Raw genomic sequence first — 13,955 nt, 5'->3', positions numbered from 1 at the left:
GAATTGCCATCTGTACAAGCATGTATCTGATTTCTATTTTTGATAAAGATACTGCTACCCTGTCTAGTCCTTCCTACTAATTTGATTCATGTTTTTGCACCTTCCTCATTCCCCATAATCATTATTCTGATTGATTGCAGCAGGGCTAATGCTTACTTTATTTCTGGTTGATCTGACTAAGTAATAACCTGGGATTGTGAGGTGAGTGTATTAGTACAAGGACGTAATGCTTCCTGTAGGAAGAATGGCAAAGTTAACCTATTAGAAGCAGGTCATGATCTGACTGCAAGATGAAAATAGAGCGAGAGAGATGGCAGTAATAACACCAACTCATTCTCAGATAACATAGTTCAAAGTAAGATCATGGCTTGTGGGCTGCAGGTAAGAAGACATAATACAGCCACATTTGGTTGGTTATTTTGTTGAGGGGAGCTTTGCGGGGGGGAGATAGCTTCAGAGAAAATAGTAAAACTTTAGAAAAATTGAATAATGAAAAGCCTTGTTTCTTATTATTTACTCAGGAGAAAAGCTGGCTTTCAAAGCAAAGATGTCTTAAAAGACTTAGTTCTATATAAACTTATTACAGATTATGTATCAGACTTCCACGTTTTTTCATTCTGTTCCAATGAAACAATACTTACTTATGTATCTCTTTATTCTACATAACTGCTGTAGTTTTAAAGGCAGGGGAAAACCCCAACAAGACAGTTCAAACTATGAAGCCAGCAAAGCTCATTTGCAAATGAGCAACAGATGAGTATGAATTCAAATTTAAAAACTAATTCCTCAAATGGTAAGCTGATGTTTTAAAAACTTAATGACTCTGTGATAGTTTAGTAGTCAACTGCTTTATTATAATAGGATGCTGCTGTATTATTTAGCATGTGCCATGATGCAAACACTTTTATGAGCCTGTAAGGTAGATGCAGCATGTTGCTATGGTGATGTGGTGCTCAAATGATGCAATCCTTAAGGTTCTGCTTATGAACCTTTCAGTAAACCTTTCAAAATTCTTTACACATAGCAACAAACAAGATATTAATGTAGTAGTGAAAATTTTGTTTGTACAAAATATTCTGAATGAGCATAGTTAACCAAACAAAACTGAACTGTATTGTTAGAGCAGCTATAATCAATGATCACCATGCATACCAGTATACTTCAAATTTTTGATTAATTGTGTTCAATAGCTGTATTAACATGGTCAAAGCTTGGTCCTCACTTAAGCTGAACCAGTTCTGATGCCTCTCATCAAATCCATTAGGAAGCTAAATTCTTTTGCAACACAGCTGACCTTTAACTTGTTGTGCCAATGAAATCCCAAATTATAGGGCTGAAATGCATTAAAAAAGGAAGCTGTTCCTTGGGCAAACAGTATCTTAACTGGGATAAAATAAATTGCTCAAATCAAGGGTAACATACTCATTGCATTTAAATTGCAGTTACATAGAATGCAATAGAGATGGGAGTCTTGCAAGAAAAAAAGCCTCCTGAATTAGTTTTATCATCAACATGAAGAAGCCACATCTCTATTTTGTGTGCACGTTGGCTCTCTGCTGCATAAAAAAGAAAGTGATTGTAGAAAATACACAGCATTTGTTTAACTACTGTTTATCATGTAAACTGATTATTCTTAAAGGCTTTTCCTGCACTCCAAATGAAAAATGATCCTTACATTTTTAAGTAGTCTTAAATAAACACTGTCTTTTAACTTTGAGCAATGCTTCTAATGTCTTATTGTCACTGTTTTCTGTTGGTCAAATCTCGTAACCTGTATGTGTATTCTGTCACCACCAGCAATCTTACACAGGCAGAAATTGGTCCCTTTCAAGCTAGTCAAGGGGGTTAATATAACATTCAAAAATTCCAATAAGCAGTTCTGCATTGCACTGAAATTTGCTCATAAATGCTATTGTCTAGCCTGATCTTCAGCTGATACCCCTGTAAGTGCCAACAGCTCTTGCAAGATTAATAAAGGACAAACAAACTTAATTTGAAAACAATCTTTCACCTGAGCTTTCACTTCACTTTATTGACTTCAGCCATGAAGAAAATAGTAATTAAAACAGGAAAAATATCACTCTTGATACACTGAACAGTGCTCAGCTGCAAGAATACTCTGTAAGTCTTCCTTGGAACATCGAGGCCTATCAGTTTTGTATACTTGCAGAATACAGATAGTTCAGAAAAGATGAGATTTTATCTGCAGTGCCTTGTACAACAGTCTTCTGTTTTTTTGAAATCCTTGTTAACACTTGTTTGCTAGTTTTATCCTCAAATGAAGTGGGTTATTTGTAGCCAATTTAAAATACAACGCATTAATTGATTATCTCACTTCATAGCTGCTGTGAGTTTTGCAAGTAATATCCTACCCCTGTTCCCTAAGGTCCATTTTTCCCTTCTTCCTAAACAGTCATCTCTCCTATGCCAAAAAAGCAGAATTAAAAACAATTCATCTATCTAAAGAGTTTGCAGGGGTTTTTTTTTTTTTTTTCTCACAATACTTCATGCTATTACTGCCTAACTCAGGGCTCCACGCTATCCATTACTGAGCCATGAAATGCTTGGTTCTGGGGCTTGTTTAGTAAATCAAAGGATGCTTCTCAGTTGGTAGGAGGGTGTTATGCTTGCCAAGACTGATGGGAAAGATTTAGGATCTTGGCAAGAATGCTGAACACAAACAAACTATTAAAACTTTGTTTTCTGCTGCAGTAGTCTATTTTGTTGCTAAATAAACAGACCATATGATATTAGGAACATATGCCACTCTGAACTGGCTTGTCTTGAAGTTAACTGTATTTATATTGCTTCTCCAAGTGTTCCTCCACCAAAGAAACCTGCACTGTGTAGCACACTGAGCAGACTTCTAATTTATAAGTAAGTTCTCTTATATTTTGAATTATACTGATCTAAGTTCTGTTGAATCCAACTGGTTTGGAGTTAACCTATTTGCACTAGTGAAGATGTGACCCAGCTTTGAATTTTTTTTCTTTAGTTTCTTTAGTTAGTCCCATATTTCTTTAACAATACCAGGATAATATCAGATGTGAAGAGATCTCAGTAATGAATTTCAGGTGTTTCCTAATGAATTTCTAATACCTACATGTCAACACTCTCATTCACAACTGTTTCTTCTGGATTATACTTTCCTTGCCTGCTTTTGTTCTACCACTTCACAAAGGAACAAGGAGTGAAGCATCCATTATCTTCTTGAAGGGTGGTAGAATCCCAAGACACAGCTTCCTTTAAACAGATTTCTTTGGGGCCAACAGACAAGTCTGAAGAGAATCCCAAATGGAAAAATGCATAACTTCCAGATATCGTGACACCCCTGAGTCCAACAGCCTGGAGTCAGCGTGTTTAGGAAAGACCTATAATCCTAAACCCTAATGGGAAAAGGGTTAAGGCCCTGATCTGCGGAAAGCAGCTATGGCTTCTCCACCCTAGGCTGAGGGGCGCTCTGCTAGCAGAGCGTACAGCACAGTGGAAGGCACTGGACTGCAGCTCAGCAGGCCCCTGGCTCCCATCCAGGTGCTCACTCTGCAGCTTCCCCTCTTCACACTACCACTCTTTTGAGGTCAGTCATCTCCCCTGCTCTCTGGGAGCAGCTGATGGTAGGTATGTGCTTACCTCTGTCAAAAGTTCAGTTGTGAATTCTGCCTCTGTCTCCAGTGTTCAAAACTTAAGGGACAGAGCTGTCTCTCTTATACAATGAAAATGATGGCCGAGGTAGTGCTGCATCCTAAATTCATCTGCTGATTAGAAAACCAGCTGTAATTCCAATTTACCTGACAAGCAGGAATTAAAATCCAAACCTACCACATGAGCAAGGAACTTTTTTCTGCAGAAAGGGAAATGGAGAATACAAGCACCCTTTTGATTTTAACTAGTTGATGGTGGTTGAGGCTTTCTCCTATGATATTGGGGTGGAACAGGAACCTACACCCTTCACATTTCAGATAATCATATTGGTTACTGAATTATCCAGCATAAGAGTAGAAGATACCTTGTTCTTGTTCTTTGCTTTTGCCTTCTTGTTTCTGTTTGAGGAGAAGAGAAGGAGAACTGGGCATTATATTAGCACATTCACTAGATCTTGCTTTGTCAGAGACTCTGCTAGGGTATACCGAGACTGTAGTCACCCTGGAGCTGAAGAACCAAGTTGTTCTGCAGCACTGTGATTGTGTTATTTATACCACATTCATCTACCTAAAGAACATAGTTGTTTCTCTCCCAGGACATGTACCAAATGTGATTCTATAACAGTTAAAACAGGCTTGGGGTTGTTATGATGTGGGAACTTTACTGCGCCAGCAAAAATTCAAAGGTATGGAAGAGTCTGGAAAACAATTTTTATTAATGTTTTATATCACTATGTACATATGTTTCTCTGAAGTGTCTGAAAAAGATGAGTTCATCAATCACATGATCTTACTAGCCTGTTTCATATATGAAGTGCAGTTTAGTATGTTCAGGTAAGTTTTATTTAAAAATATGTTATTAATCTTAAGGATTATTAACTTTGGCTACTGACAGCTTCACTATTGACACTTTATAATATTCCTGATATTTCAGGGAGATAACCTGTTATGCCCTTACTTCTCTGCTTTCAGGAATACATTAATTCTCCTACTTATATTTGTGGGGAGATCAACTTCAAAGCCATTTCTTAGCCCAAGTAATTACTGGGCATCTCTGTCTGCAGTGTAGCTGTTTACTGATGCATGTATGTAGAACTACATTGGGAGGTTCTGAACTTCCTGTTTACACTCAGCTCTAGTAATAGGAGATGGAAGTGTTGAACTCCTAATTTGCACTATGACAGAACAAGTAACAGGTTGAAAAAGTATAATTAGGATAATTTTTAATCTTGGTTCTGCTTCTCCTTTTGTGGGATGCAGAACTGAGTGAACAGGGTGAAGGAACAGAGAGAATAACTGTCAACCCTGTGCACAAGAGAGATTTCCTTCTCTGTGATTAAACTGTGGGTGCTCTGCAAGGGCTTCCTCTGTACACTCCCCGTTCCTGATGTAGTAGGCATTTGCCAATGTATTGAAGAGGAATCTGCTACAAGGGTGAAGAAAATAGGATTATCAATAATTGCCAATGATCTGGGAGTAAAAAAAAAAAAAAAAAAAAAAAGACTCTTAAAGATCCTCTGATTATGACAAAGAAAGTAGTCATCAAAGGTCACATTTCCCATTCACTTGTGTTCCCTATTCTTAAAGAAATAATTAAATTTTCTTTTGTGTCTCTCTAGAACCAAAAAGCTGAATTTATGAAACATCATACCAGAAAGATCAAAAACTCTCAAACAGATATATTTTACTTTTACACTCTCTCCTTTTCTTTGAGGGGGAGGGAAGAACAGAGTCTTGTTTACTTCCACAACCAAAACTCTGCAACAAAAGCTTTTTATCACATTGCTAGAAAAGCATTACTGTCTGTTCATTGTAGTGGTCTCAACACCTTGGTTACATTTATAGGTGGGGAAACTCATAGGGTTTCTTTGTTTTAGCCCGGCTTTGTAAGATACTCTGTCAAAACAAAGATGGTGGCTGGTCCTATGTCATTCATTACTGCTCTTTAGTGATTTTTTTTCTTACTGTTTTCTGCCTCTAAGTGACTTATTAGAAGTTATGGCGAAGCTTGGCCTCCAAAGCAGGCCATTACAGTGGAGAATGTGGAGAAGGAGACAAAGTTGTGCCTGACAGCTAGTTTACTAATACAGAGTTCACAACTTTTCTCTTCCTCCACAGTGTCAGAGGCTGAAAGTTTTCTTTCCTGTATGGCTCTGTCTTTGTTCTTGAAGAGCTATTTCCCTTTCACTTTCAGATAAAAGATGAAGAAAGCAGCTATAATAAAAATCTATTTTGCATTCCTAAGCATTATGAAGAAGATCTAGAAAGAGTCTTTATTCCTCACGGACTCGTCCTGGATAGGAATGGGGGTACTGAAGAAAGAGCAGCAGCAGTGATGCCAAAGGCCCTGGTTGCCCTCCAAAAAAAAAGACTGATACGCTACACATTGACTAACACCTCCCTTATGGAAACTTTAAGGAACAGGGAAACCCTGCAGCTATAAAACTTAAGTTTAGCTTTGGAGTTTAATGCAAGAGGACTTTTATGGAGAGGACTTCTCTACAATCCCAGTTAGGTTTCCAAGTCATCTCAAATAGTTTTAAGCCTTCCTGTTCTGCACTGTTTAGATATATCATTTAAACCAGCCATATGTCAGGTGGGTAAGTGTCATCCTGTGAACTTAGCTGCCAATATGTAACTAACTTTCCTGTGTCTTCATGTGGTCACAAGTTGCTGGCTAAAAAATTCAACAGCAAGATCAGAATTTTAACTTGGGCATTGTTGTATGGACAAACAAACATGACATACTAAACATTTTACAAGATTTGTGATTTGTTTTTTCTTCCAGGACAGAATGTTTGGCAAGAGATATCATACAAGATATGGGAAGTCATCACATTGTTGCACTCCGCGTCCTTAAAGGAGGCTATAAATTCTTTGCTGATTTGCTGGACCATATAAAAGTACTAAATCAAAACAGTGATAAATCTGTGCCTATTACTGTGGATTTTGTTAGAATAAAAAGCTACTGTGTAAGTAACTTTTCTTTTCCTTGGAAAATTGACTCTCCCCATATATTGACATTCTGAATCCTGTTAGTTTACATGAAAAACACATGAAATTGAGTTTAGCATATACCCTGTTCAAAGCAACTTAATTTATTATGTACTGAAAGGCAACTGATTTACTGCCCTGCCCAAAGGATCAGATGAGTATTTATATTCACCGGCATGAATATACAGCCGAACACTTAAAGTGAGAAAGCAAGGGCTGGGCTCAGGTCTCCAAAGTCCTGCTCTCTAGCCCAAAGCTTCCATACAGGTTCTACTCTAACTGTCCTTACCATGGGACTCTTTGGTGGGAGGGAGTATGGAGAGGAGCTCGGCATTAGAGATTTGCTTAAGGTCTCCCTCTGCATTATTTCTTTTTCTTACAGATAATGATGGTGAGATTTGTTTCTGTAATCTGTGTGTTGGAGAAAAGGTATTTTTCACCCAAGCCAACCCTAGCTGGCCCGAGCCAACTACCATAAAGCAACTCTGTGATTTACAGTTATCTTGTTTTCTATGCTTTATCTTCTCCACTCTTTGAATACTCAAGCTCTGTGCATTGATCAAAATTTATCCCAAGCTAAATACAACAGTTTACAACATCCTATAAAAGTATCATGGAATTCTAAAACAAATCAGTGGTAACAAAAATAGCTGAAAGCAATGATGTCGATTCTAGAAATATGAATACACTCTTGCTCAGAAGCTCAAACTTCTGTCTGGGATACTTCACTCCCATCTCTTGCTTTCCACTATTTAAAAGCTCTTTTACTGAAAGAACACTGCATAAAGCTGTGTGACAGGTGAATAGCAACAGCACCACAACATTCCTGATAAACACAAGGTAATACTTTTGAACATATTTTGTATGACTTCTCCCCCATTTCCTTTTAGAGTGATTCACCTACAGAAAAAATCAATATCATTGGAGAAGAACTGTCTACATTAAATGGGAAGGTATGAACTAGCATCTTTAGCCTTTAAGGGGAAAGAACAGTTCTTACACATCCTCCAGGAAGTTCATCTGTATTAGGATGTTGATTTTACATATTTACAGCCACTTAAAGCTGGTTTAAAATACCATGCCTTGAAATGGAGAATTATTCCCACTGATCTCAGTGAAAACATAATGGAATCAGCATTGAATGCATCTAAAAATCCTGCTCTATGCTTTATCCCCCAAACACCAGAAATGAACTATATTAAACTGACTTATGCAACATGGTTTTTTAAATGTTATTGCTATATATATCATAATACTACATAAAACCTGATATAGGTGGTTTTCTCACAATATTTTATGCTTCTATAAATGCTTTCAGAAAATACTAAAATAATGTAAGTAGTTAAGTGAAAAACTCCTTTGAAAATTAATTGCAACTTATTTGTAACTGAACTTCACAGAGCAAACTTTTTTCCTAGCTGCATAATTTAGTGAATGTTGCCATTAAAACGTTTTTCTTCTCTCCCTGAATAATCTTTTCAGAATGTGTTAGTAGTAGAGGTGAGTAAAGATTTTGATTTTTTTTCCCACTTAGCACGTTGATGCTTTTTGTACATAAAACAACACTTGATCATGTCAGCTAAAATATGCTTGTCGTGTTATTGCACTACTGATGCCTCTGATTGCTTTATACACTGCAAGTTACACTGACAGTCTGTTTTTTTTCTTTCAGACTTATATATATATATTTTTTAATCTCTTTGAGGACATTATTGAGACTGGCAGAACAATGAGGGCGCTACTTTCAAAACTAAAAGACTACAAACCAAAGATGGTAAAAGTACTGACTAACGTATCATAATGAGAAGATACCAAAATCATTCAGGTGAATAGTCAGAGTATACTGCCTTTTTTTTTTTTAATATATCTGGGGGAAGAGGAAGTAAAAGCAGGAAACAATCCTTCCTCCCTCCCTATTCCCCCAAAATCTTTACATGCCACTTGAGCTTATCTGCCTGTCTGTGCTATGTTAGTTTACTGATACATCGCTACATGAAAAAAATAACGATTTGGAATACAGAATTGAAGAGAATTAAGTCTAAGACAATAAAAGGAGTCACATGGAGCTTCAGGATGAACCTAGATCAGACCCTTAGCTTTTTTCACAATTATAAAGGTGAAAACTACTTCTCTTTCTAATAAATTAAAACAATGAGATTATTGTAACTGCATGATTCTAGAAGCTTAAGGAGAGAGGTGGGAGAAGTGAAGTCTACAGCTTGGAGCAAGTTATATTTTAAAAATCATGACTCTCTCTTCTCTGTCTTACAGCCTGCTCATTAAAAGGACACATCAAAGCTCAGGTTACAAACCAGGCTGTAAGTACTGCATTTTTCTAGTTGTCCAAAATAAGATCTCAGAATTTCATTACATGCAGTAAGCCTGGACACTAAGATGTGCGTATCAGGAAGGCCAAAAGAAATAGGGAAAAATGCAGAGAAAACATGTAAAAACTTGTAAACTGACCACCAGCTAGCCCACACTGAAACCTCACAACCACCTTCTTGTTTGTTTGTTCTGAATGTAGGTTTAGCTATTTGTATCCAGATACCTGAACTAGAATCAAACTTTTTAACTTCTGATTGTTTGGTTTTGACCCTAGAAGGCATTTATTTTGACTCTGGTTTAAATATAACCTGTTTTCAAACTGTAAATCCCATTTTGATTCAGATTTACTCCAAAAAGAGAAGTAGGGCTGTAATTCAATTTCTGAGCTCAATTTCATATTCAGAACTAACTCACTCTCAAAAACAAATGCAATACTGAATTAACATACAGTTGTGACCTAGCTTTTGGATGTCTCTCATGAGAGGGACAGCAGAAGATAAGACTTTTGACGTGGGTGTATTACTCCACAACTGAAACCTCCCCCTTTGCTCCCCTCTTCCAAGGCTATCTCATAAGTAAGTTTAATTAATGTATTTTTAAGAAACAAAACAATTATCTTAAAAGGTCACTAACATTTTAATTATATTATTAACTGATGGGGATGGTGTGGATTTTAATCTGTCATCAATTTACAGCTCTGATTCTTAAAGGTGCTGTGTGCTAAATACTTGAAAGCAGATGAAGTATCTGTTAAGCATTGCTTTTATTTAGCTGAAGACAACCCATGTACATAAAAGCTATTTATACTATTCAAGTATAAAAAGAATTGGATTTTGTTACAGATACAGATAAATTTGTGGTTGGATATGCTCTTGACTATAATGAATACTTCAGAGATCTAAATGTAAGTACATACATGTGTGCCTTAACTGTTACATACGTGACTATTACCACAAGTAACTAGCAAGAATATTAGCTTATCCTAGGGAGCTTCTGGATAACAAAACTTTAAACCTGACTAAACATTTCTGTTAAAAGGGCAAAAATGTTATTAACGTGCTAATAATTTAATGTACATGCATAACAACTCACACCTGCCTTACCTTTTTATGAATCTACTCCAAAAGCACTGTCACTCAGCTTTGCTCTACAGTATTCCGAATCCTCCAGGATGGCTGGCAGGATATAATCTGCTGGCCCCAGCTGAAAAGAAACTAACTTGTAATTTGGCTTTGACTCCACATTCATCTGTCTTAATGCATAAACCTATGTTGCTCTTTTCTGGTGGAATTTTTAAAATGCCTCTACACTGGACTGTGGGTGAAGGTTTTTCCCTACTCTGTAGAACATGTCCATCAAGTCCTTTTTCCCTTTGTTCCCTAATAGCCACTTTAGGCTGAAGCAAATATTAGACTTGCTCAGAAAGATCCTAAGTGATGGAAAGAGCAGATTATTTTTGCTCTAGTTCTAAAAAGCATTTTCTTAAATCTGGCTAAGTGAAAAGTCTCTCACTTGAAGCTATTTTTAACATGACAAATCTGTTCTGTAAAAGACATAAACTTGATCTGTGCTATTGTAAAGTAATGTAAAGAAGGACATGATAAATAAACAAACCTGACCTCTTCCAGAATACACAACTTCTCCATAAATTTTAGATGAAGTTGGAAGAAATATTAACAGCTCAATTTCACCACAAGTAGTAAAACTGACAAAGCAGTGGTGTTTTGGTGTGTGCTCCTTCCAATCCTAGGAATACTACTGAAAATCATTCTTGCATTACCTTTGAAGGTAAAGATTGGCTAAAGTTTTGTTTGTTTGTTTGTTTTTAGCATATCTGCATTCTGAAAGAGAAAGCCAAAGAGAAATATAAAATCTGATCACATCAATTTTCTGGAGTAACAGTCCAGTGTCATGTACAGCTGTGTGGATGAATGATGAGAAGTAATTTCCTACTAATCATATTCATTTTACTGCATAACTGCAACATTCTTTTAAAGACAGTTCTTTGTATATTTTTTCCTATAGTGATGAAAATAATGTTTTGTAAAACAGTATAACAAAGGCAAATGACTTCTCTTCAAGTTTTAGTGAAACCAGAACAGACCACTGGCTATAAAATGTGTATTATATTGTATGTTATACGCCACTGGAATCCCAGGGGACAGAGGCAGAACACATATATGTTTATACAGTTACATTTGGGTTTTAGTTACTGTATAAAGTAACACATCATGTGTATTTATATAAACTGCAGTTATTTCTGTATGTATGCATGTGTGTGTAAATATATAGATAGATAGCTAAATATGTACTTTATATAATAAATAGGCTGCACAAGTATTTTAAGGACTCAAGGTTAATTGAGTCTACTCTACAGAGTGCTTACCATATGCAGAACAGATCCTGATATTCTAGTTTACTTAATACAATGAAAAAAGCAAACATCAAGGTAATTAAAGATAGATTAGTACTTGTATATGCCATGTAACTTTTTTTTTTGTTGGGGGGAGGGTTCATACTGATCACAACTTTGTGAGAGATATTACTTGAAATACAGGTTCCCCTGCTTACTCACTGTTAGCTGTTAAGACTGCATGATAAACCATTATAGCAAGAAAATACTTCAGCTAGTTGTCTGCATGCTCCTAATCAGAACTGGAAGCTAGCTTCTACCGTCCAGAAACTGCAGCACACTTAAGGGTAAATTTGCTGTAACCTTCTAAGGGTTGTAAGCCAGGATTTTTGTAGAACTTAAATACAGACATACCTCAGAGATACTGCGGGTTCGGTTCCAGACCACTGCAATAAAGCGAATATCACAATAAAGCGAATCGCACACATTTTTTGGTTTCCCAGTGCATATAAAAGTTATGTTTACACTATACTGTAGTCTATTAAGCGTGCAATAGCATTATGTCTAAGAAAACAATGTACATACCTTAATTAAAAAATACTTTATTGCTAAAATATGCTAACCATCATCTGAGCCTTCAGCGAGTCGTAATCTTTTTGCTGATGGAGGGTCTTGCCTTGATGTTCATGGCTGCTGACTGATCAGGGTGGCGGTTGCTGAAGGGTGGGGTGGCTGTGGCAATTTCTTAAAATAAGACAGCAATGAAGTTTGCCACATCAATTGACTCTTCCTTTCACGAAGAATTTCTCTGTAGCACGTGATGCTGTTTGACAGCATTTTACCCACAACAGAACTTCTTTCAAAATTGGAGGCAATCCTCTTGAACCCTGCTGCTGCTTTATCAACTAAGTTTATGTCATATTCTCAATCCTTTGTTGTCATTTCAGCAATGTTCACAGCATCTTCACCAGGAGCAGATTCCACCTCAAGAAACCACTTTCTTTGCTCATCCATAAGAAGCAACTCCTCATCCATTAAAGTTTGATCGTGAGATTGCAGCAATTCAGTTGCATCTTCAGGCTCCACTTCTAATTCTAGTTCTCTTGCTATTTCCACCACATCTGCAGTTACTTCCTCCACTGGAGGAAGTCCCCTCCCCTCAAAGTCACCCATGAGGGTTGGAATAAACCTCTTCCAAACTCCTGTTAACGTTGATATTTTGACCTTCTCCCATGAAACACAAATGTTCTTAATGGCATCTAGAATGGTGAATCCTTTCCAGAAGGTTTTCAATTTACTTTGCCCAGATCCATCAGAATAATCACTATCTATGGCAGCTATAGCCTTACGAAAAGTATTTCTTAAATAATTAAGACTTGAAAGTCGAAATTACTTCTTGATCCATGAGCTGCAGAATGGATGTTGCATTAGCAGGCACGAAAACAACATTAATCTCGTTGTACATCTCCATCAGAGCTCTTGGGTGACCAGGTGCATTGTCAATGAGCAGTAATATTTTGAAAGAAATTTTTTTTTGAGCAGTAGGTCTCAACAGTGGGCTTAAAAATATTCAGTAAACCATGTTGTAAACAGATGTGCTGTCATCCAGGCTTTGTTGTTCCACTTATAGAGCACAGCCAGAGTAGAGCTTAATTCTTAAGGGCCGTAGGATTTTTGGAATGGTAAATGAGCATTGGCTTCAACTTAAAGTCACCAGCTGCATTAGCCCCTAACAAGAGAGTCAGCCTGTCCTTTGAAGCTTTGAAGCCAGGCATCGACTTCTACTCTCTAGCTATGGAAGTCCAGATGGCATCTTCTTCCAATAGAAGGCTGTTTCGTCTACACTGAAAATGTGTTATTTAGTGTAGCCACCTTCATCAATTCTCTTAGCTACATCTTCTGGATAACTTGCTGCAGCTACTACATCAGCACTTGCTGCTTCGCCTTGCACTTTTATGTTATGGAGATGGCTTCTTTCCTGAAACCTCAGGAACCAACCTCTGCTGGCTTCAACCTTTTCTTCTGCAGCTTCCTCACCTCTCTCAGCCTTCACAGAATTGAAGAGAGTCAAGGCCTTGCTCTGGATGAGGCTTTTGGCTTAAGGGACTGTTGTGGCTGGTTTGATCTTCTATCCAAACCACTAAAACCTTCTCCGTATCAGTAATAAGGCTGTTTCCCTTTCTTATCATTCGTGTGTTCACTGGAGTAGCACTTTGAATTTCCTTCAAGACCTTTTCCTTTGCATTCACAGCTTGGCTAACAGTTTGGCGCAAGAGGCCGAGCTTTTGGCCTGTCTCAGCTTTCGACATGCCTTCCTCACTAAGCTTCATCATTTCTAGCTTTTGATTTAAAGTGAGAGGCGTGCGACTCTTCCTTTCACTTGAACACTTAGAGGCCATTGTAGGGTTATTAATTGCCCTAATTTCAATCTTGTTGTGTCTCAGGGAATAGGGAAGCCTGAGGAGAGGGAGCGAGATGGGGGAATGGCTGGTGGAGCAGTCAGAACACACATTTATTAAGTTTGCCGTCTTCTATCAGTGCGGTTCGTGGTGCCCCAAAACAATTACAGTAGTAACATCAAAGATCACTGCTCACAGATCACCATAACAGCTATAATAATAATGAAAAAGTCTGAAATA

At 37.4% G+C, this 13,955-nt stretch overlaps 1 protein-coding gene across 1 annotated transcript; it reads left to right on the top strand.

Moving 5' to 3' along the window:
- Positions 1-363: 363 nt before the first annotated feature.
- On the top strand, positions 364-10,840 carry LOC106483352 (hypoxanthine-guanine phosphoribosyltransferase-like). Its single transcript, XM_067302460.1, has 9 exons — positions 364-381; positions 5,836-5,950; positions 6,435-6,613; positions 7,526-7,588; positions 8,118-8,135; positions 8,341-8,420; positions 8,904-8,953; positions 9,806-9,867; positions 10,793-10,840. Exons 1-9 carry the CDS (start codon positions 364-366, stop codon positions 10,838-10,840), a joined length of 633 nt encoding a protein of 210 aa, XP_067158561.1.
- Positions 10,841-13,955: the final 3,115 nt, after the last annotated feature.

The sequence above is a fragment of the Apteryx mantelli genome, chromosome 10 (genome assembly GCF_036417845.1).
Source record: "Apteryx mantelli isolate bAptMan1 chromosome 10, bAptMan1.hap1, whole genome shotgun sequence".
In the NCBI taxonomy this organism is placed as follows: Eukaryota; Metazoa; Chordata; class Aves; order Apterygiformes; family Apterygidae; genus Apteryx; species Apteryx mantelli.
This window is presented reverse-complemented; position numbering and strand designations above follow the sequence as displayed.